Below are 21,364 nucleotides of genomic sequence, written 5' to 3' on the forward strand. Positions count from 1 at the left end.
TCACATGTGTTCCTTTGTTTGAGTTTTCCCACCATTCATGCGTTTCCATACACACTAATCCTCATCACAGCTGTTCGGCATTTAGTTCATCTGTATATTAGTTCCTCATTTTCACTCAGTGATTGTCTGGTCTACGTTTAAGTTAGCGTGTGTGTAGTTATGTCAGTCTGAACCTTCTGTGAATTACCTTGTGGATTATTAAACTCTGTTTTGAATCTTCTTTGTCTATTCCTGCACCCTTGTTGACAATATTATTGTTAAAATTAATCAATTATTAATTGTTAGAGTTTTATGAATTCAATATATTGACGATCTTTTTTGATTATTAATATGTAATTTAAAAAATCCTGGGTTATTTTTCTACCCTAATGCTGGGTTGAGCCTGGGTTAATCTGGATTACATAATCTGATTCCAAAAAAAGTCTGTGTAATTAAATTATATTACATTTTAAAATACATAATCATTAATACAGTTAATTCATAATCACACTACAGTTACTTTTTTATTGATTACAGGTTATTATCAATGGCAGTCAATTATGCATGATTCATTGAGGGTTTACGTTGATATTTCAAGTTAAAAATAGTTTTAAACCACAGCCAAGGGGTCTGATTGATTGATTACACCCAGTGATTCTCCCACTGTGTGTGGTAATAGTGTGTCCCAGTGGAAAAGCACAAACTGAGGCAGCACCAGCAGGACATAGATAGCTACTAATGACAGAATTTCTGCAAGCGAACAGTGAATTGAACCCTAGAGTTCTGTAACCTACAACCCCAGAGCTGCAAGAATTATCAGGGAGAAGAGAGAGGGAGAGAGTTGGTTTTGGATTGTTTTCTGATCTGTTTCCTAGGTTTGCATTAGTTTCTATGGTGATTTATTGTTTTATTGATTCTCTGCACCTGTTTCTCTTTCTTTTGATTGGTCTGCCATTGTATTGTATTTATAGCCCTGTGTTTGTCAGATCTCATCATTACATAGTAGTTGTTCTGTTTTCATATCCAGAATTTTAAGTTTGATCCATCTATCCCTTTTTGTTCCATTGCAAAGTTTTTGAAATCACAATCTCTTTTTGTGTTGTTTTGATTCTTGGCAATCTGTTCTTCTTTCTTGTTGTGCATGTGAAAATTGTGTGGTGTGTGTGTGTGTGTGTGTGTGTGTGTGTGTGTGTGTGTGTGTGTGTGTGTGTGTGTAAAATGTATGACCGTATAAAGGAGACAACGTACAAATGCAACATACAAATTCTATCCCAGACCCTATTATAAATATCCAGAGAGAGATTTTCATGTGTGTTCTGTCCCTCTTTCTCACTCTCACTTGTATCTTATATCTTATAGACTCGATACAATAAGTCCACAGCTCCCCCTACTGCTCTATTACTGAAGATAAACTCTAGTAGTGGTTCTACTGTGTTGTTTGCCTTTGTGCTTTTGTCTTTGTTTGTTTGTTTGGTTGGTTGGTCTGAAACCTTTGCTGATGGGAAATAAAAAATACTGTTGTGGTTTTGGTATCAAATCCATGGTATGGTAATAATATGAGAATTGATATGGTAATACTGTGATGTTTTATACAAAGATTAATAAGACTGTTTTATTTAATAAATAAAAAAGCTCTTAGCAAGTCCAACAAATAGGCTTTGTTTTATTTAAGCAAATTATACTTTATTCTTGTTTTCTTTTGATTTTGAATTTAAATATGATCTGGACGTGTTCTTGACAGGTTACAAGCAATTCACCCATTAATTCATTGATTTGGGTTGAGTAGAACAGCAATCTTTTATTTTAGTACAGAATCATTTTACACATTGTATAGCTATAGATACACCCACCAGATGTCCCTCTTGTGTTTGTGGCTTCAGTCTTTAACCTGCCTGTCTTTGCTTTGCATTGTGTTACATAATGCTGAACCCACTATGTGGCTATTGACATACAGAGGTACAAAAGAAAAATATTACACAAAGAGAGACAAACAATAGAAATACAGGACCTATTCCATTCCTTACAAAATGTCTCACTCAGTAAAACCTTAATTCTACATTCTGTATTAATGCAAAGGGGGGTGTTCGTATAGATTCTGCTCTCTATTTGAGAGCTAGTTTGCCTGAGCATACCCTCAGTAATGTAGACAGTATGATTATGATTCACCTTCTGCAATGCAATAAAGGCTGATACATTTGCAGAGTAGCTTGTTATGGCTTAAAACTGTCTACTAGCAGTGTTGTGTTTTGTGAAAATTTGTAAAGGCAATTGCATTTTTTTTCCGCGCAGACTCTGTCCTTAAGACCCCATATTGAAAATGCCTGATATAACACATATGCATTGCTAGTAGGTGCTAATTTTTCTCACTGTCTTACAGCAGACATATGTGGCCCAGTCAGTTGTAATTATTATAAGTCAGGAAATCAAATATTGGACTTGCTCATTGAACTCTTTCATTCATCTTTCTGTTGACATGTTGCAGAGCAGAACCTGAATATTTGAATATGAATTTTTACTGAGGATCTTTGTTAAGTAAAGTGTCCATTATCAAGCAGTCTGATGGTGGTTTGAGTCAGTGTTTTATTTGATTTGCCTGTTTTTGTAACACGTCTTTCAACAGACATTTTCTGTATCATGTTCAATACAATACAAGTCCAATACAACAGATATTTTCATATATTAGCCATTGTATCTGTCTACTGATTTAGAGAATCTTAAAGCTAGTTCAATTTCTGCATCACTGTCCGTTTCAGGGTGATTTTTTTGTTTTTGTTGTATTTAACAGGACTTGTTTGTGGCAGCCTATTACATCAATTTTGAAACAAGCTTGTCTTGACCAGTAAAAATACTTCTGCGGACCCGAGGGCATGACAATGTGAAGAGATCAGTCAGTTTTGATCAATTTAATGCATCCTTGCAGGTAGATAGATTGTGAGAGTTCCTATCCAATTTTCTAGAGTTAGGAAATAATTATTTAGGTCATGTTGTTCCAAAAATTGTGCCTAAATGTCATAAATGTTTGGAACTACATGAGGAATTTTGTTTTTTATTTTTTAATTTTTTCAACTTTAACGGTATGATGATAAAAAAATCCACTGCAAACCATCAATAAACTCAGCAATGAGATGCAGATATTTATGCCCACACGTTTGAGTTTAGGAGGGGCTTTGTGATTTCTGAAGTGTAGGAGGCTGATGCTGTATGTTTGATGTTTTGCATACTCATCCATATTACTCTCTCACAGTATCTCTCTCCTCTACCCACTTCCCCCTCTCTCTTCTCTTCACTATGTACATTAGTTATGCTTGAGTGAATATTCAATAAAGACAAGATGTTTTTTAAAAATAAAAGTGTCAGTCTGAAGAAATGTGGACCCATGAGAATGAACCCCTATAGCCTGCACTGGTGCACGCATGTTCATGAATCGAGTTTGTTCTTTTATTTTCTGAGTAGTAAATAATAGATAAGCTGTCGTGACCAAGCGAGGCTTCCCTCCACCCACTGAAATAATGGTAGTTTCTGGTGTGCTTCCCAGCAAGCAGATCCACTTCACAATGCAGCGCACACACAATTCCCACATAGTTGGAAAATTACTGTCAAAATAAGAATGTTTTCCAAAACCCACATTTACATATGTGACCCTGGATGACAAAACCAGTCTTATGGGTAATTTTTTTGAAATTGAGATTTATACATCACATGAAAGCTGAATAAATAAGCTTTCCATTGATGTATTGTTTGTTACGATAGGACAATATTTGGATGAGATACAACTATTTAAAAATATGGAATCTGAGGGTGCAAAAAAATCGAAACATTGAGAAAATCGCCTTTAAAGTTGTCATTTTATGTTCGCGATTGTGCTCCATTCACTCACAAAAATAAGTTTTATACATTTACGGTACGAAATTTACAAAATATCTTCATGGAACATGATCTTGACTTAATATGCTAATGATTTTTGGCATAAAAGAAAAATTGATAATTTTGACCAATACAATGTATTGTTGGCTATTCCCACAAATATACCTGTGCTACTTAAGACTGGTTTTGTGATCTAGGGTCACATATATTCATTTACATTATGTTTTTTAAAGACTTCTTTAAAATCAAATAGCAGTGTTGTGGTTCCTTTTCAAGGAAACGCAATGCTGCATCATGACGTTGATGCTATGAGAACCTCCCCATGTGTTACCGGTGTCTGAAGCCTGGATGGACACATGGCAGTTGATTGGCAGACAGCAGTTCTATGACGTCACATGGAGCGCCCGTAAGTACATAAGGGTGGCTGCATTAGACGCCATCAGCCTTTTTTGTCTTCAGAATCTGCTTGTCTAAAGTGTGTGCTTGTGAAGATTTGTTAAGCTTTCCCAGATAGCTCTATTGCTCTCATGGTGGCAAAGCCCGTTCGGTGGCTGATTCCACCTGAATCAGAGCATATTGTGTGTAAGACATCTAGTTCTGAGGGATTACACTCAAAGACAGTTAAGGAAGATTTTATATATAAACCACCTCCTCCTCTGCCCACATACAGTTCTCTGAGCCTTTATTTCTCCTGTATTTCGCTAGGAGACCCTTGCTTAACGCTTCCATCCTGCTTGTGCAGGGGCTTAGGCGTAGAGTTTGGACTAATGTCAAGAGAGTGGGATTGCAGTGAGATTGAGAAGACGACTGCAAGCCGTTCTTGGTCCAGAGCAATGCTGTTGTTTAGCTTGCACCTCTAGGGCTAAGGTCCTGAGTATGGACCAATATTAAGTGAGAGTGTGAGTCGCGGTGCGTTCTGCTTTCTTATATGGTCCAGAGTATTGCTATTTTTCAGCAAGCTCCTCTGATGTTTGGAGTAATGTGTTTGGACTAATGTGTTTGGGGTGGTGATGGCGCAGTGGATAAGATACATGCCTTTGGTGTGAGAGACCCGGGTTCGAATCCACTGTGAGACACCAATGTGTCCCTGAGCAAGACATTAACCCCTAGTTGCTCCAGAGGCGTGCGACCTCTGAAAATATAGCAATTGTAAGTCGCTTTGGATAAAAGCGTCAGCTAAATGAATAAATGTAAATGTAAAAATGATGTAAGGTTTGCTTAGGGCTGTGGAAGATGTGGTCACATTGAGATGATGTGACCCCTTCCTGTTTTTGTGTCGGCTGCTCTCCCTCCAGCATAACTGGGTGCATTAAGCAAAATATGGGCGAATACCGACACGGGAGTCTTTATACTGTTCGGGTGAAGGAGTCTGGACATTACTGCATTCGCATCCCACTCTTTCACCGGTCCCTTCATCATGCTGATCCCTTAGCGCTGGGTGTTATGCTCCCTTAGTGAGGTGATTATGCATCCCACCTCCTCGCTTGTCACCCTTTCAGCACTTGAAGTACGGAGGAAGCAATTACGTGCTTCCTGTATACCCAACTCCGTATGGCTAATGGGTACAGAGGTAGTATCAATGTGCCTCCCCTGTAGTGAATCACGAATGGCCTGGTACAGGTTAGGAAGTCCGGGCAAGAACCACGATTTGCGTCCTACTCCTTATCTGTCGACTTGGAGGGGATAGTATGGACATAGTTGCCAGAACTATGTAACACAATTCTACGGTTCGTGAAGAATAATGGGATGACAGAGTATAAGAAAGCTTTCTGGCCGGAGGTAGACAATCTCTGTGCTAGAACTACTGGCCTTTCCGGCACTGAGAGTGCGGAAGTGGTAGCAATATGCTCCCTCGATATCACTTTTTAGGGGGCTGTCACAGGAGAAGAGTCTGGGCGTATCGCCTTTGCCTTCCCACTGCTTTCCTAGTGCTAAAGAGATAGTATCAGATTGGGGATGTGTAGAGTTGCGATGAGCAATTTTCGAATTTCATCCGTTGTTGGGCAGTTATGGGATTTCCCTGGTTAGCTCTGCTCCCAGGAGCAGGTAAGAGCATTGAGCTTCGGGATTTCAGCTAGGTGGCTAGCTCTTCTGGGAATTAAGGGCATTGTTTCATATCACAGTGATCCGCCTGAACGGACTTTGACACATTTATGTTTCCCGGTTTATTTCCTTTGATTATTAGTGCTAGCTCTCTATGATTGCGCATATCTTCACAGCTTGGTGAAGTAGGCACTTGTTCAGCATGGTGAAGTGGGTATTAACTAGGGGTGGGAATCTTTTGTACCTCATGATTAGATTAAAATCGACGATTGAGGTCACGACACAATTAAAATTTGATTCTCGATTTTGAATCCAATTTCGATTTGATAAATGCATAGATTTGATTCTAGTTTACTGTTTTATATTACTTTTCCTATTTGACTGCGGTAGAAAAAAGAAAAGGAAATTAATTAAATGTGAAACTTGAAATTTATTTAGTTTTTAAACTTTTCTCATTTAGTTAAATCCCAATATTATTATTAAGCTGATGACAATCAAATTATAAACAATAGGACAAATGCAATAGAAAAAATATACATAAATAAATATTATGTAAATAAATAATAATTTATAATATATAAATAAACTTTATAAAAAAAACTCACTGATTTCACTCACTCTGTTCTGCATCTATCTACACATCTGGTGGGTTTGCTGCCAAAAAAGCCCTTTTTCTGTTTCGTCTGACCACAGAATCCAGTCCCTTTTGAAGATCCAGTCATGTCTGACAACTGAATATGTTGGAGTTTATTTTTGGACGAGCAAGGAGGATTTTTCTTAAAACCCTCACAAACAACTTGTGGTGATGTAGAGGTTGTTTGAAAAAAATGTTAAAGGGGTGTGGTTCAGGATTTTGGACATCGGAACTCATTTCCAAGTTAGCCTGGGTGTTATTTATCAGTGGAGACAGTTTTCAAAAATTTTCATCCAGTCCTTCCAGTTGCATAGTTTGCCAGTGCTAGGCTAGCGCGAGTCAACGGTAACTGCTAGCCTGCCATTAAAAACAGTTTTACCCACTCCACAGTACACCAAAAGAAAATAAATTATAACGCCAGAATATCGATATAAATGTCTGTTGAGAGAATAATGTTAGAAATCAAACTACCCTTTCATCGCATTGCAATAGTTATACTTTGTTCCCTGTATTTATTAGCACAGTCTACAGCAGCGGCAGAGTGATATTAAGTTACCTAGGCAACCGAGAGAGCCAGTCCACATGACAATCACGCAAGTGTATTTCCCCGCCGGTGACACTCATCACTACAGAAGCAGAGTATATCACCATGTTGCCAATTCCTTTGTTTACAATCGATTGTTTCAATATCGTTGTTCAAGGCTACTACTAACTAGCTAGTTGTCCCGACTGTAGTGCGCTTCTGTTCTGTGTTTTCTTTTCGGCGCAGTACTACTAACCGGAGCAAAGTAAAATTTCGCCTCTGCTGAAGAACTAGTTCCTGTAAATGTAATGGGATCGATCATTGAGATGCAAGAGTAGTTTGATTTCTAACATTATTCTCTCTACAGACATTTACATCGATAGTCTGGCGTTATAATTTATTTGCTTTTGGTGTACTGTTGAGTGGGTAAAACTGTTTTTAATGGTAGGCTAGCAGATACCGTTGACTCGCGCTAGCCTAGCACCGGCGAACTATGCAACTGGAAGGACTGGATGAACATTTTTGAAAACTGTCTCCACTGATAAATAACACCCAGGCTAACTTGGAGATGAGGTCCGATGTCTAAAATCCTGAACCACCCCTTTAAGGTATTTTGACCCCAAGACTCAACTAATCTCTGCAATTATCCATCTGTGATCCTTGGAGAGTATTTGGTCACTCAAACTGCACTCCTTAGTGTACATTAAGACAATATAGACATACGTCCTCTTCCTGGCAGATTCATAACATATTTAGTTGATTGGTACTTTTTAATTATTGCCCTGATGGTCAAAATGGGGATTTTCAATTATTTAGCTATTTTCTTACAGCCACTTTCTATTTTGTGATGCTAAACAATCTTTTAATGCACATCAGAACTATTTTCTTTGGTTGTACTCATTGTGATGGATGATTAAGGGAATTTGGCCTTTGTTTCCTCATATTTAAACTTCTGTGAAACAAGAAGTCATAGCTAGACAATTTCATGTTCATAGTCACCCTGGTGTGCTATAAAAGGTAAATATTAATGGGAATATACTTAATATACAGAGATATTTTATTCTAGGGGTGCCAATAATTGTGACCAACGTGTTTTCAAAGTCAAAGTCAAAGTTTATTTATAAAGCACTTTTTAAAAACAGCAAGTGTTTATCAAAGTGCTGTACTCACATATCACATATCAATGATACAAACAATCAACAGCACAGAAGAAAACAATAAGACACAATAAAAAAACAACTTTCACATAGCGTCAAATGCCAGACTATAAAAATACGTTTTTAGGCTAAATTTAAAAACAGCAAGTGTTTGAGCCTGTCTAAAGTAGAGGGTAAACTATTCCAGAGCTTCGGGCCGCCACTACAAATGCTCTGTCACCCCTGATCTTCAACTTTACCAGTGAGCAGAGGTGGAAAGAGTACTAAAATATTCTACTAAGTAAAAGTCACTACTTCAATTAAATTTTACTTAAGTACAAGTAAAATTACCGGTCTAAAAATCCATTCAAGTAAAAGTAAAAAGTAGCTCATTTAAAATGTACTCAAGTAAAAGTTACTGAGTTACTTTTTTAATAATGGGGTGGGGTGGGGGGCTCCCCCGTGTAGGGTTGTAAAGTATGAGATTTTCACCATGATAACGTCTCAGAAAATATCACGGTTTACTGTATTAATCAATTATTAAATAAATAAACTGTATTATTAAATTATGGTTATTATTATTATCATCAGTTAAAATGACAGTTAAATTAAAGAAAACTGTTTTTTGGGGGGGTTGAACAAATGCTTTTATTATAACAAACTCGAAATCATTTGTTTTTGTTTATTAAAATTTCAATAAAACATGTCTAATCAATTAAATTCAATAATTGTTAATGAATTTGATTAACAACTTATTTTTAAAATTAATAATATATTAAAATGTTTAAGAATAATATAGTCCGATGAAATGTATTTTATTCAGAAAATGAATGTTTCTTTTTACAATTTAATCCAAATATATTATCAAAAACGGTGGTAATCAAATGAAAATTTAAACTTGTGTCCTTTTATTTTTTGGGGAGTGCTGCAATAAACAGATTTACTAAATTAAACCATGGACAAAAAAAAATATGCTTTAAATAATGTTTAAATAAGTTGTATTATTATTGTTGTTATTATTATTATTATTTTGAGAAGTACATTTTATTGTATGCCTACAATAGTAATATATTTCTGTCATAATTTCTCCATAACCAATCTTTTATTTTGATGGGTTGTAGTGAAGACCTGTTTCAAAGTGTATTTGACAATGGTTTTTCTCAAATAAAATGATGAAAATGCTCATTAGGCGTTCTCTCAGAGCAGCTCTGGAAATGTTCATGTAGGCTATTCATGTCTTCAAATTGTTTGTGAGACGCTGAAAACACCATGGCCCTGTCCCAAATGGCGCACTTAATGCGGACTTTCGGGCTCTCGTGGACTTAAATTGCGCGTGCTCGCCGAGTCTACGAGTCCATAGGCCGTCCCATTTAGCATTTTAAGGCTCTGAAGTTTGCTCAGCAGCGCCCCCTTTGTACCCTTGAAGCGGTCTTCCACGAAGCACGCATAGATGCAGGCTCCACGCACTTTAACTACCCAGGAATCATTGCGAAATGCCAATCAGAAAACGGATGGGAGGAGATTTCGCTCACGGACTGTTAACATAGCTTTATGATATAGGCGTACATTTTACCAGTTGTTACTTACAGTTTATACAAACATTATCGACCAGTGGTTGATATCTCAAACATAATAATAGCATGTTAAATAATACGATCGCATTATGATTCATTACATAAATAGAACCGAATGTCATGGCTTTACTGAGTCATATAAACGTAGTATGAATATTGAAACCTATAAATTTTTCTTAAACTCATTTACATTTTAATTTTGTGTTAAAATTGAACATTATGTATTATTATGTACAACTGTATTGATCATTTACATAACCATGACATCTATTCTAATGCCCAGGTGGCATATACAATTATAGAACTGTAAAAGCAGGCTGTGTAGTTCACATGGACATAAGATTTGGGAAAATAAAATAAATCCTGTTCTCGATGCTAAAGACCCTAATTTTTTTTAATGATATTTGTGATATTTTTCTAATAAAGGGACTGATGAGATGCCTTTTTATTCAGCTTCGACGTCTGAGCTGAGACCTTCTTCCTGTTTCCGGCGTGACGATCGAGTCTGTCCCAAAAATACCTCTCAATGCGCCCTCGCGGACTCGCGCTAAGGGCCCTATAGGTCTGCACTAAGCTACATGACGTCACCGAAGTGTGGACTGAGGAAATCCACAAGTCCGGAGTGTGCCATTTGGGACAGGGCCCATGAACATCACGCGTAGGCCTACTTGAGTATGTAGTAGACAAAGCGGAGCAGCTCATTTACACCGATTCACACAGAACAAGCAGGTTATATTTACATAGCAGTGTTTTTGTGCTTAAATATTCACAGACCATGTCGCGATTGGATTTATTGCACAGTTCTACTTTCCATGTATTCATCCATCCATCGTTTTGCCTGTTTTACGTGACTGTCTTATGTAAATTCCATTTTCATGACTGGATTCCAGGATTCTCTCTGCATCATGTAAATCATTCGGCCTTAAGTTATAATCGAGGCATACCTTTATCTGCAGGAAGGATGGTCTATGTATCCTCCTTTTGCAGCCACTTTGTGTCCTAATTTGTTTGCAAATTGCTCGTGGACAACCACACTTTTTTCTACTTCCAAAGTATTTCCCTACTGGCCATAATTCGCTTCATAAGAATTCGAGGGCGCTTTGCTTTCAGCTTCAGCTGGGTAGTTTCCGGAGTTTGATTTTTTTTACCCCTTGTAGCCTATTATTATTTTTTACTCAGTAACGGATATGATTTCAAATGTAGCGAAGTACAATACTTCAAACAAAACGTACTTAAATAAAAGTAAAATTACAGATTTTAAAAACGACTTAAAAAAGTAGAAGTACACAAAAAAACTACTTAATTACGTAACGCGAGTAAATGTAATTAGTTACTTTCCACCTCTGCCCGTGGGACAATTAAAAGCAAATGGTTTAAAACCATTATGAAAAAACGGAGCATACAGCTAAATATTTGGAGAAAAACATTTATTTCATAATGTGATTCTAGTTGGACCTAGTTTCAAACATTTTGATCAACTGATTAATAAAGGTTTCAAAAGGGGGTTTTCACAGTGATACCATAGAAGAACAATTTTTGGTTCCACAAAGAACCTTTCAGGCAACAGTTCTTAAAAGAACCATTTTTTCTTGGTGTGAAGAACATTTTAAAAAGCTTTATCTAATAAAGAACCTTTAGTGCATTGGAAGGGGTTCCATGGATGTCAAAGTTTATTCATGGGACCATCAATGCAAATAAAGAACCTTTATTTTTAAGAGTATAGAGCTTATAAACTCAAATGGACCACCAAAACCAGCTTCTGTGTTCCAAAACCAGCTTGACCATCTTAAAGATTAAGTGTCAAAGCACTGGAGTGGCATAAAACTATCTGTTTTATTTGACTGATCTGACTGGGGCTGCAAGTTATTTAAAATCGTCATCATTTTTTTAAATGAATTTATTAATTATTCTGTTTGTGTACAGTTCTCCAGAAATTACAAGCTTCACCTTTAAAGCCATGTCTCTTATGCACTGAACTCTGACACAATGTCAAGACCATCATTCATGACGTTCAGAGAATGTATTGCAGGATGTCAAAATGGGAGTGCCTAATTAAAATCATCCTTCCATGACGCTATCTGAAGTATTTTTCATGTGGAGGCCTAAGTGACATGTGACCTTTGTGACTCATGATGGATCACAGGTATATATTCCACTCCAGAGATCCTGTTCTGGTTTCTGTCATGATATTCCATGTTCGTTTTAAATCATGTGTAGTCATTTAACTTTAAACACAGCCTAGCTGTGAGGAAAATAAGAGTGGAAAATGTTCAGGAATCCAGTACATAAAACAGGAGAGAGAGGAGGAAGGTAAATGGGAAGGTTAGAGTCTTGGAGGAGTCTCTCTTGTTCCTGTTAAAATCGGGATTAAATCTTCTTTTTGGGTTCTGAAAGGTGAATAATTTCTCACAGAAGGAAGGGAACACTCACACACTCACTCCTGATCACTTTTTCTCCCGAGTGCTGTAAGTTTGAATGGGAATTTCCTGTCTCCTGTTGTTGTCCCTCTGCAGTGTTTCAAACACAGCTCGGAATGAGGCGTATATGCCTGTCATTCTACCAGGGTCAACTATGTAATGAATTTATTATATGAATTAGATTTATAATGAATTAGATTTTATATGAAAAAAAAAAAATATATATATATATATATATATATATATATATATATATATATATATACATATATAATACATATATATATATATAAAACATTTATTTATTTATTTATTTCAGTTTTGGCAGGTTGTAGAGCTGCTCGATTTTGGCAAAAATCATAATCACGATTATTTTTGGTCAATATTGAAATATTGGTAATATGATCAAAGTTTCAGTAGAGTTACATTCAAGTTATTTTAAGGTATGAATACTTTTTTATCAATGAAAAAACACTTAAATATGTAATTTTGGTGATCAAAGATGAGTTTTAAGTGATAATATGATTGACTACAAGGGGACTTTCAGATAAAACCGACTGTGTTTATGAGAATACTTGCCAAAAAAGCACTTTGACTTTTTTTGTATAGGCTATTTGGCCATTTAGGCGTGTATCCGAAGCCCACTTATACTTTGCATATCTGCATTCAGCTCAGTCTCGGAGCGCGCACAGAAAGCTGCCTGGGGAACAGTGTTCGCTATCACTTACTTTGTAGCAGAAATAAACTGCTGCAAAATAAGTTAGGTGCCATGCCAAAATGTAACAATTAATTGCATTACTCATCACAAATCTATAGGAGTAAAGAGTACATATTAATGTAGTCAAGTAGAGTTGAGTGACTGATACTCAAAGTAGCCAAAAAGATACCTAAGAACAGTAACTAATTGCATTTACTCAAAAACTTTACACCACTGCAAAAATGCTCAGTGATAGTGTGACGATTATTCCCACTCTCTCCTATATGCATTTCTTGTGACCTCAATTAATTCATTAAATAATATATAAATTGAAAACTATTATTAATAGTATTTTAATATATATTGTCTGTTCCTCCCCATGTAGGGTTAACAAATTGTAGCCTATTTGTTGTTATGGTAATGTTGTTTTCTTTTTATAATTATTATTACATTTTTATTATAATTTGAAAAATATTAAAAATCTATATTTTAAAATAATTCAATAATAAAAAAGAATGTATTATAATCATGGTTAGACATGACTTTGGTCTTACATTTAAATTAGTGAAGATAAAGGTTAGCATGCTATAGCCTACAGCGACGCAGCTGGCAGAATCAACGTCATTGCAGAGGTTTAGCTGTATACCTAAGCTTTTAAAACTCCGGTGCAAATCTCTATAGTGCAAGAGAACTGAACTGCAGCACTGTGACTGTCCCGCGTGGAGCATGCAGGAGTAGGCTATACCGCAGAGTGTTTAGTGGGAGGGGAGAGCAGAGATCAGGGGTAACGTTAGAGGAGGCGCACGAGACATCGAGAGCAGTTCGGAAACAATCAGCTTTAGGGATGTAGTCGATGCGGCTTGAGCTCCGTCTGTCCGAGCTCGTCAATATGAAGAAACATTCGGCCCGGGTCGCGCCGCTGTCCGCCTGTAACAGTCCGGTGCTCACCCTGACCAAAGTGAGAGGTACGTGCGCAACGGGCTCCGTCCGCAACACGATTCTCGATTTAACCTCATTCGGTTCGGCGGTCTGCTTTCCTTCATGTCTTAAGGCGCAGTTAAGTGTGCTTTGATTCTATAGTCTTTGTAATTTAAATCGAACTGTAGTGCATCTGCAACATAACCTAATATTACGGAGTAACACCTAATGTCTCCTTTGGCTTTACGCATCACAGTGCAGATGTTTGGCTGTTCTCTGCGCTATTTATGGTTAGAATAAACAGATTATTGTTGAGGTTAAAAATACATCAAATGCAAAAACATCTGCATTCATTCAAATCCTAAAGACATGCCTATATTGATTTTTTTGTCATAATTTGGTATCAATCCTTATCTGATCATATACAAGAACCATGTACAAATTTGTGGAATCATGATTGTCTTCCAAATTATGATAGAAATTCCTTTAGAAATTTTTTAATGGATTTAATACAGTTAGATATGCTGATTATCTGTTATTTTCATCAAATGAGTCATTCCTTCAGTCCAGAAGATGAGGCAAAAAGTGCATCTGCTTGTTATTGCAGACAGAAACTTAAAAGACGCACTTCCTCTCACTAGTTGAGACAGTTAAATTACTGGAAAACTGTATTTTACCTGTTAATTATAAGCACTCAGTCATTAATATGCCAGCTGCCAGAAACGATATTGTGAGGCAGTTTGGTAACTATATTGTTTACATGAATAATGATATTTTAAATCATACTTTTTGCATACTTTCTACATCACTTGCAATCTTATAATAAACTTTACTGTAGCATTTAATAATATTGTTATTATTGATCACAATAACATCAGGCTGAGTACATGTCCCATACTTTCCCATTTCCATGATGTATGAACCCTGTGCTCTTTCCCCTGAAGCTGATTGGTTGTGTGCATGTGTGCTCGAAACCATTATTTTTATATCTGTTGCATTAACTTGCATTTTCTAGATGCCTACATAGAATGTTGTTGTTGTTTTGTTTTTTTTGTTGCTTTTTTTTGTTTTGTTTTTTTTGCTTTTTGCTTTAATCTTAGAAAGCAGGGCAGAATACAGGTTGGCCTACTCTATGTTCACATTTTCCTCTGGTAATGTGGTCTGTATCAAACTTGTATGAGCATAGACAGAAATATCAGTCGTTTTTTGTGAAGGTTACACTCAGAACATTGCAGCTTTGTCATACCCTGACTTCTCATCTATGCACATTTCATAGTATGATGAATAACCGTCTCCCCCAAATGTCCAATCTGATGACCAGCTGGAGAAATGAACTACAAATTGACTCTGAGTCTCTGATGAACTCAAGCCTCTTAGACAAATGAGCTCATTGATTATTGGTAATCACTTCTTCTTTGATATACTGATTGATTTCTTTGCACACAGTTGTGCTGTTATATGGACACTTGATCTGCAGAGGCAGGATCGGCGGAAGCTGCTATACTCTAGAGTATGTTTACGTCTAATATAGTGAATGAGCTGTCTCAGACCCCAGGGTCTACTCAGACTGTTGCAGTAGTGTAGGCCTGCCTGCAGCCAAATCCTGGCAGCTTCTATGATTACTAATAGGTTGATGTTGGCAGTTCAGAGATCTGGTGGGCCTTGTGGGCTTTCTTTGAGGTGAGGTACAGAACATTGAATTGAATTGACTGAAATTAGTCATTTTTACAATTTTGTAAAACTTTCTCACATCCTATCTTAATACTGTGCAAAGACAACTTCAAGTAAACCATTTCCAGGTTGATTTCCCCAAATGAAATAAAATGAAAATAGTAGCTATCAGTTTTAGGCTGCTTGTTAAACAATCACATTTCCATGCACCCAATGATAAAGAGTTATACAGTGTTTAGTTATTAGCCTACTTATAAGTGCTGAGATTCATTTCAGCTCACACGTTAAGCCAGATGAATCTGTAAACCCGAGCCGTTCCTCCGTCAGGCGGTAAATCTAATGCAGGGTGGCAGAAGTAAGAGACTGTAATAAACCTGCAGTGAGTCACTACACTGATGTGACTCACTCGCCTTCACTGCCAAACTCTTTATGCTCACATCTTGGCTTTTTGTAAGAACTCTGCGTCCCTGTTTGGATGCCAGGCCGTTTTATGTTGGGGGGGGGGGCTTTGGGGGCTGGTACATACCCAGCTCTTTAATCGAAGCGTTTTAATCAAATATATTTCACACCAGTCAGCCGTGTTGCTGTGAGTTTTTTATTTCTTTCTGACATCAATCAGTTTGATTCAGAGCTTCAGTCTAAGAATAACTTTTGCATGTTGCTCGTGATATGTTTGGGTTTGTATACACGTCATCCAGACTAAGGCGTTTTGGAACAGAGAGTGGGAAAGGGTGCTTTTGTTTCTTGAGGGGGAGAGATCTCATCCACGTCATACATATAGATTTTCTTGTTTGGATTACAGAGCAAAAATATTCAGGAAGTTTTGACTTTTTATATTATTATAACCCTTTGACACGTACAGTCCCTGAAGTTTGGACAGCTTTTTACAGTAAATTTGTGGCGGGAAAAGAAAAATATTTGGATGAAGATGTGTAATGCTTCCGTCAGCTCGCTTTCTGATTTGGTATTGTTTCGTTGCACATCACAATCTACAGAGTGCGTTCACATTTGTCCATTAATTTCCTTTTTCGAGAACTTTTAGTTTGATTTGCACTGTTTTATGTTTTCATAGTTTCTATTTTCTCGCTCATCATTGGTTACCAATGTTTTTAATTAGTTACTCACACCTGTTTCATTTTAGTTCATTAGCTTGTGTATATGTATATTGCCCTGGTTTTCAGTTGTTCATTGTCTGGTGTTGTCTACTTTGAGGTTATTGTGTTGTTTAATAAAGTGACTTCTACATTTAGATCCGCTGTGCTTCACATCGTCTTCTTCATCTGATCAAAAATGCTCTGTAGCATTTTATTGATGAGTTTCGGCACACTTGTCTCAGTGTTTACATGCTGAGCTGGATTAGTATTGTATACTTAAGTTGAAAGCTGCAAGTTAACTGTCAGATTCTGGGCACTTCACACTGTCAGGACATTAGTGTGGAAAGCTGTGTTTGGGGAGACACCTGCAGCGCTAGCTCATCAATTAGATTCAGCAGGAGACTTACGCTCTATCTATTATGTATTGATCTAGAGCAAGAACGCTGGCGGGACTCCAGTCTGTAAAACTGCAGTCTTTCTTCAGGATCTAGGCTGTTGTGGAGGAGACAGAGAGGTGGTTGGACTCTGTTCAGTCACTGAACAAATCCATAAAAGATTTTTATTTGTTAGTTTGTTTGTTTGTGTTTTATCAAGAGAAAAGAGTCAATGACTCAACAATGCACTTAAACGTCTCTGATGCTCAATACTGCAGTGCACAGCCATACATACACACAGTGGGCGACTGGCAGGGATATGCTTTTCTCTGTCATGTCTGTGAGCCGTGAGAAGGGCCACAACAGAGTGTGACATCCAGGGCATGTGTTCTTCTAGCTCGACTCTCCAGGGTTCACTGACCTGCAGCACCAAAACACACACACAGTTCACAGCCACTTGTTTTCATAGACTTCTACGGACACAAACACAAACATCCTGTCAGTACTTCTGTCTACTGTATTTTCCAGCAGCATCATCATCATCCCCAGACTGATGCCGACCATCAGATTCTGAAAAAAGTAAACCCACCAGAAATGAAATTTCTGCATATGGATATGATCTGACCATGATGAGAATGTTTAGAATGTCTAAAAAGTATGTTTGAGTTGTTTTAACTGAAAGCAACTTGCACTGGCATATCTTAAAATATGACAGTGCCATTGTTTTGTCTCAAAATGCACATAAGGAATGTCTTTGTTTTTGTAGGCATGTTTATAAAAGCTACTTAAATATCCTAATTTAACTAAGATAATCCTGGCTTAATCTAAGCCCTGTCTGTGAAACCAGGCCTATATATTTAAGTGAGTTTGTCTTCAAGCTGTGTCTTGTAACATGATGCTGAATAATATTTTTTTCTTTAATAGGAAAAGATTGTCTTCTTACTTTATAAACCTGGAACACCACTACTGCCGACCATAAGCAATGAGTTTGAAAACATATGGGTGGTGTCAGCATAAATGATTAGTAATTTATGAGGGCCTTTATCATGCTACAGCACAACATCTGCCATTCTTAGCAGTTCTGGACATGCATTCTGGAATGCAGAAACTTTCACCAAGCTACTAATTTAGCACGATGATCAATGATCAAAAAATACTTTGAAAATTAAAGATATATTTTAGGTAAAATGCATCTTTGACATACTGTTGATTAGCATGAAATATATTTAATGTTTTTATTATTACATTTTGAAATAACTTTAATTTTAATTCTATTTTAAAAATATATTTTAATAATTAATTTATTCCTGTGTTGGCAATGTACAGCATCATTACTCCAGTCTTCAGTATCACATGATCCTTACAGAAATCATTAATTTGCTACTCAAGAAAAAAAAAATCTGGTAACACATTATTTGTATATATAATGCATTATAAAAAATATTTTAATTGTATTAATTATGGCTTGTAATGCACATTATAATGCATTTTTTGACCTCATGAATAATTGTAACCACTGTTATAATACATTATTATTATTATTCTGATCTATTCATTAAACAACCTCAAACAACTTCATGAAAAAATTTAATGCATCATAACTTACATTATGAATGCCTTTATAATGCATCATACATGAAAGCTTTAAGTGAAGTGTTGCCAAAATTCTTATCATTATTAATGTTGAAAGCAGTTGTGCTGCTTAATATTTTTGTGTAAACCGTGATACATTGTTTTAGGATTCAAAATAATGTTTCTGGGTTATGTACTGTATGTAACCCAGTTCCCCGAGAAGGGAACGTGACGCAGATGTTCCCTCGAAAGGGAACAGCATTTATTTAACAGAAATCAAAAATCTCACTTTTGGCTCAATAAAAGTATTAATTTCTTGAAAAAAAAACATTGGATTGGTAGTATGTATTTTTGTACAAAATAGCTAAACGCATATCTCTTTTTCAATCAGAGGAACCATCATTTCAACATTCATCATTTCAGAAAAGCAAAAGAAACCCATTAAAAATCCTGCTGAACATTTCAAGTTGGACATTAAATCAATGAATCATTGAAATCAATGAAAAAAGAAAAGAAAACATTGTTTTCTGTGATAATAGGCAACATGCCTCTAATTCTTTCAACAGAGCTTAACTTACATTTAACATGGTATGCTATATTCCTTCAAGGACATTTAGAGAAATCCACTAAAAGCCGTGCTGTTCCCAAATCCATGGGATGCTCCACTGCAGAGCTGTACCACTGTTACCCAGATGGCAACATGTTCATATTTCATCTCTAACTGTTTGAAGTCATGCACTCACTGATGTCCCAGACACGCTCATGATGCTATTACAAAATAGCATGGACCTGCTCAGTATTACGTGTGTGAGAGACAAGGTGCTCTTTCATGCTGGTTGAGCTCTGTGCAGAGTTGGCTCTACAAAGAACTGGCAGTGATCAGCAAGAGAGATCTGCACTGCAGAGACAAACATTGAAAGGAGGAAAGCAACGAAAGACTACATAAAGCTCACATGTGCGCTCAAGATAGGGCAAGAAAAGGGTTCTAGGTATGTGTGCACAATTTAAGCTAAGTCTAAACTGGATACATTTAAAAACACATCTTTTTCTCTACATTTTGGCGTTCTGTCCACATTGAGACAGTGTTTTGTCCTGCTAAACAGAGCTTTTTGGAGACACTCTTCCAAGTGGATAAATTTGAAAACCCTGTTTTCACATTGTAGTGTGGAATGAGAAAACTTTTTGAAACTGTTTAAAAGCGATGATGCCGTTTTAGAGGCTGTTTATACGACACAGTTAAACTGAACATTTTTTTGGTCGTTCATTTACACGACAACTGTGCCTAAAAACGTGCAAAAAAAGGGCACGTTTTTGAAAACTATGCCGTTATCATCTCAGTGTAAACTACAAAAACGTGAATTTGTGAAACCGGTGACATAATGCGTAATACGTGTCTATAGGCACAACGTGTTTCTTCACAAGGTGACTGTGGCAAGGGACGTGAGAGAACGGCGCGAGGCCGGTGGTGCAATTGCTAATGAGCAACACCTGTGAAGCACATCGGTCTCGCATCTCTCACGGAGGAGCGGAAGCATAAAGGAGGAGCGACGACATTGATGATCGAGAGAGGAACAGGCCTGTATTTTAGTTGTGTTTTGTATTTGTATTTTACTTTAGCCAGCAGTCGTCCGCGAGGGGATGCTGGCAGTTATATTTATTTTCGGTAGCCAGCAGTCGTCCGCAAGGGGCTGCTGGTGGTATTTTGGTTTGTTTGTTTTATTTTAAATAAAGTATATTTTGATTGTTCGCCGTTTCCCGCCTCCTTCTTCCCTGAACATTGCCATACTGGTGCCGAAACCTGGGAAGAGGGAGGAACGCGCTGTCAGAGAGTCCTCGCCACTGTGGGGAGTCCGCGGTGCCATCGAGCATGGTGCGCCAGTCGCCGCCGCTCGCCGCGGGCCGGAGCCTGCTGCCATCCGCCGGGCAGGGGAGGAGCAGGGATCAGGGGAGGAGCGGCCATGGACGCTCGAGGCGTTGCCCTGGAGTGAGTTGCCGGGGGGACGGCCGAGCTCGCTGCCGGCCGCCTGGGAGTTGGAGGGGCGGCTGCCGTCCGGGAGGGGGTAGGCACAGGCCTGTGGGTGCCCCCCGGCCTGTGAGGGGCGATGGGGGTATGTGTCGAGGGACGGCCGAGGGACGTGAGAGAACAGCGCGAGGCCGGTGGTGCGATTGCTAATGAGCAACACCTGTGAAGCACACCGGTCTCGCATCTCTCACGGAGGAGCGGAAGCATAAAGGAGGAGCGACGACATTGATGATCAAGAGAGGAACAGGCCTGTGTTTTAGTTGTGTTTTGTTTTTGTATTTGTATTTTACTTTAGCCGTTTTACGTAGGCAGTTATATTTATTTTCGGTAGCCAGCAGTCGTCCGCGAGGGGCTGCTGGCGTTATTTTGGTTTGTTTGTTTTATTTTAGATTATTATTTAGATATTTTGCTAAATAAAATAATCATGCCAGAACTGAAGAATAACTAGAATAAGAAGAACTTTATTATGTCTGGTAAGCTTTTGTATCATGTCAGTGAGCTTTTATATAAAAAAAAAAAATGCATTTACAGTAAGATGATTTAATAATTTTCCGGCGTTTCAGTGTGGACGAGAAACTTTTGGAAAACGCTGGTATGGACAGAGAGCGTTTTGAAATGCAAACACCATTTTCAGATGTATTCGAATCAATGTAGAAGTAGCCTTTCTGCACCGGACACGAAGGTTCAAAATCCATTTATTTTTCATATCAGTAGTAGCAAGAGCAAATGGATTACGTCAGAAACAGAACGGAACACCAGTTTACTGTCAGGGATTTGTAATATCAGGTCGCACTGCATCCCGTGTAGACAGTATTAGTGATTACAATGGGTTCAGTTGTCTGGTG

General features: G+C 37.6%; 1 protein-coding gene across 4 annotated transcripts in view; it reads left to right on the plus strand.

Annotated features, from left to right (window-relative positions):
- The window catches only part of slc35f3b (solute carrier family 35 member F3b), a 102,927-nt gene that overhangs the window by 56,607 nt on the left and 24,956 nt on the right, over positions 1-21,364 (plus strand). For 2 of the 4 annotated variants that reach the window (XM_077236421.1, XM_077236422.1), the window contains exon 1: positions 13,711-13,832. The exons of 1 other annotated variant lie outside the window; for it this stretch is intronic. Coding sequence is in view for 1 of the 3 variants with exons in the window: in XM_077236420.1 (XP_077092535.1) it covers positions 13,721-13,832 (112 nt within the window). In the remaining 2 variants the exon portion in view is untranslated. Of the gene's footprint in view, positions 1-13,597; positions 13,833-21,364 lie in introns of those variants that run through there. One more of the 4 variants, XM_077236420.1, reaches the window with a different exon arrangement.

This window comes from Siphateles boraxobius, unplaced genomic scaffold (genome assembly GCF_051911475.1).
Source record: "Siphateles boraxobius isolate OS27281-9 unplaced genomic scaffold, OSU_SipBor_1 20, whole genome shotgun sequence".
Classification (NCBI taxonomy): domain Eukaryota; kingdom Metazoa; phylum Chordata; class Actinopteri; order Cypriniformes; family Leuciscidae; genus Siphateles; species Siphateles boraxobius.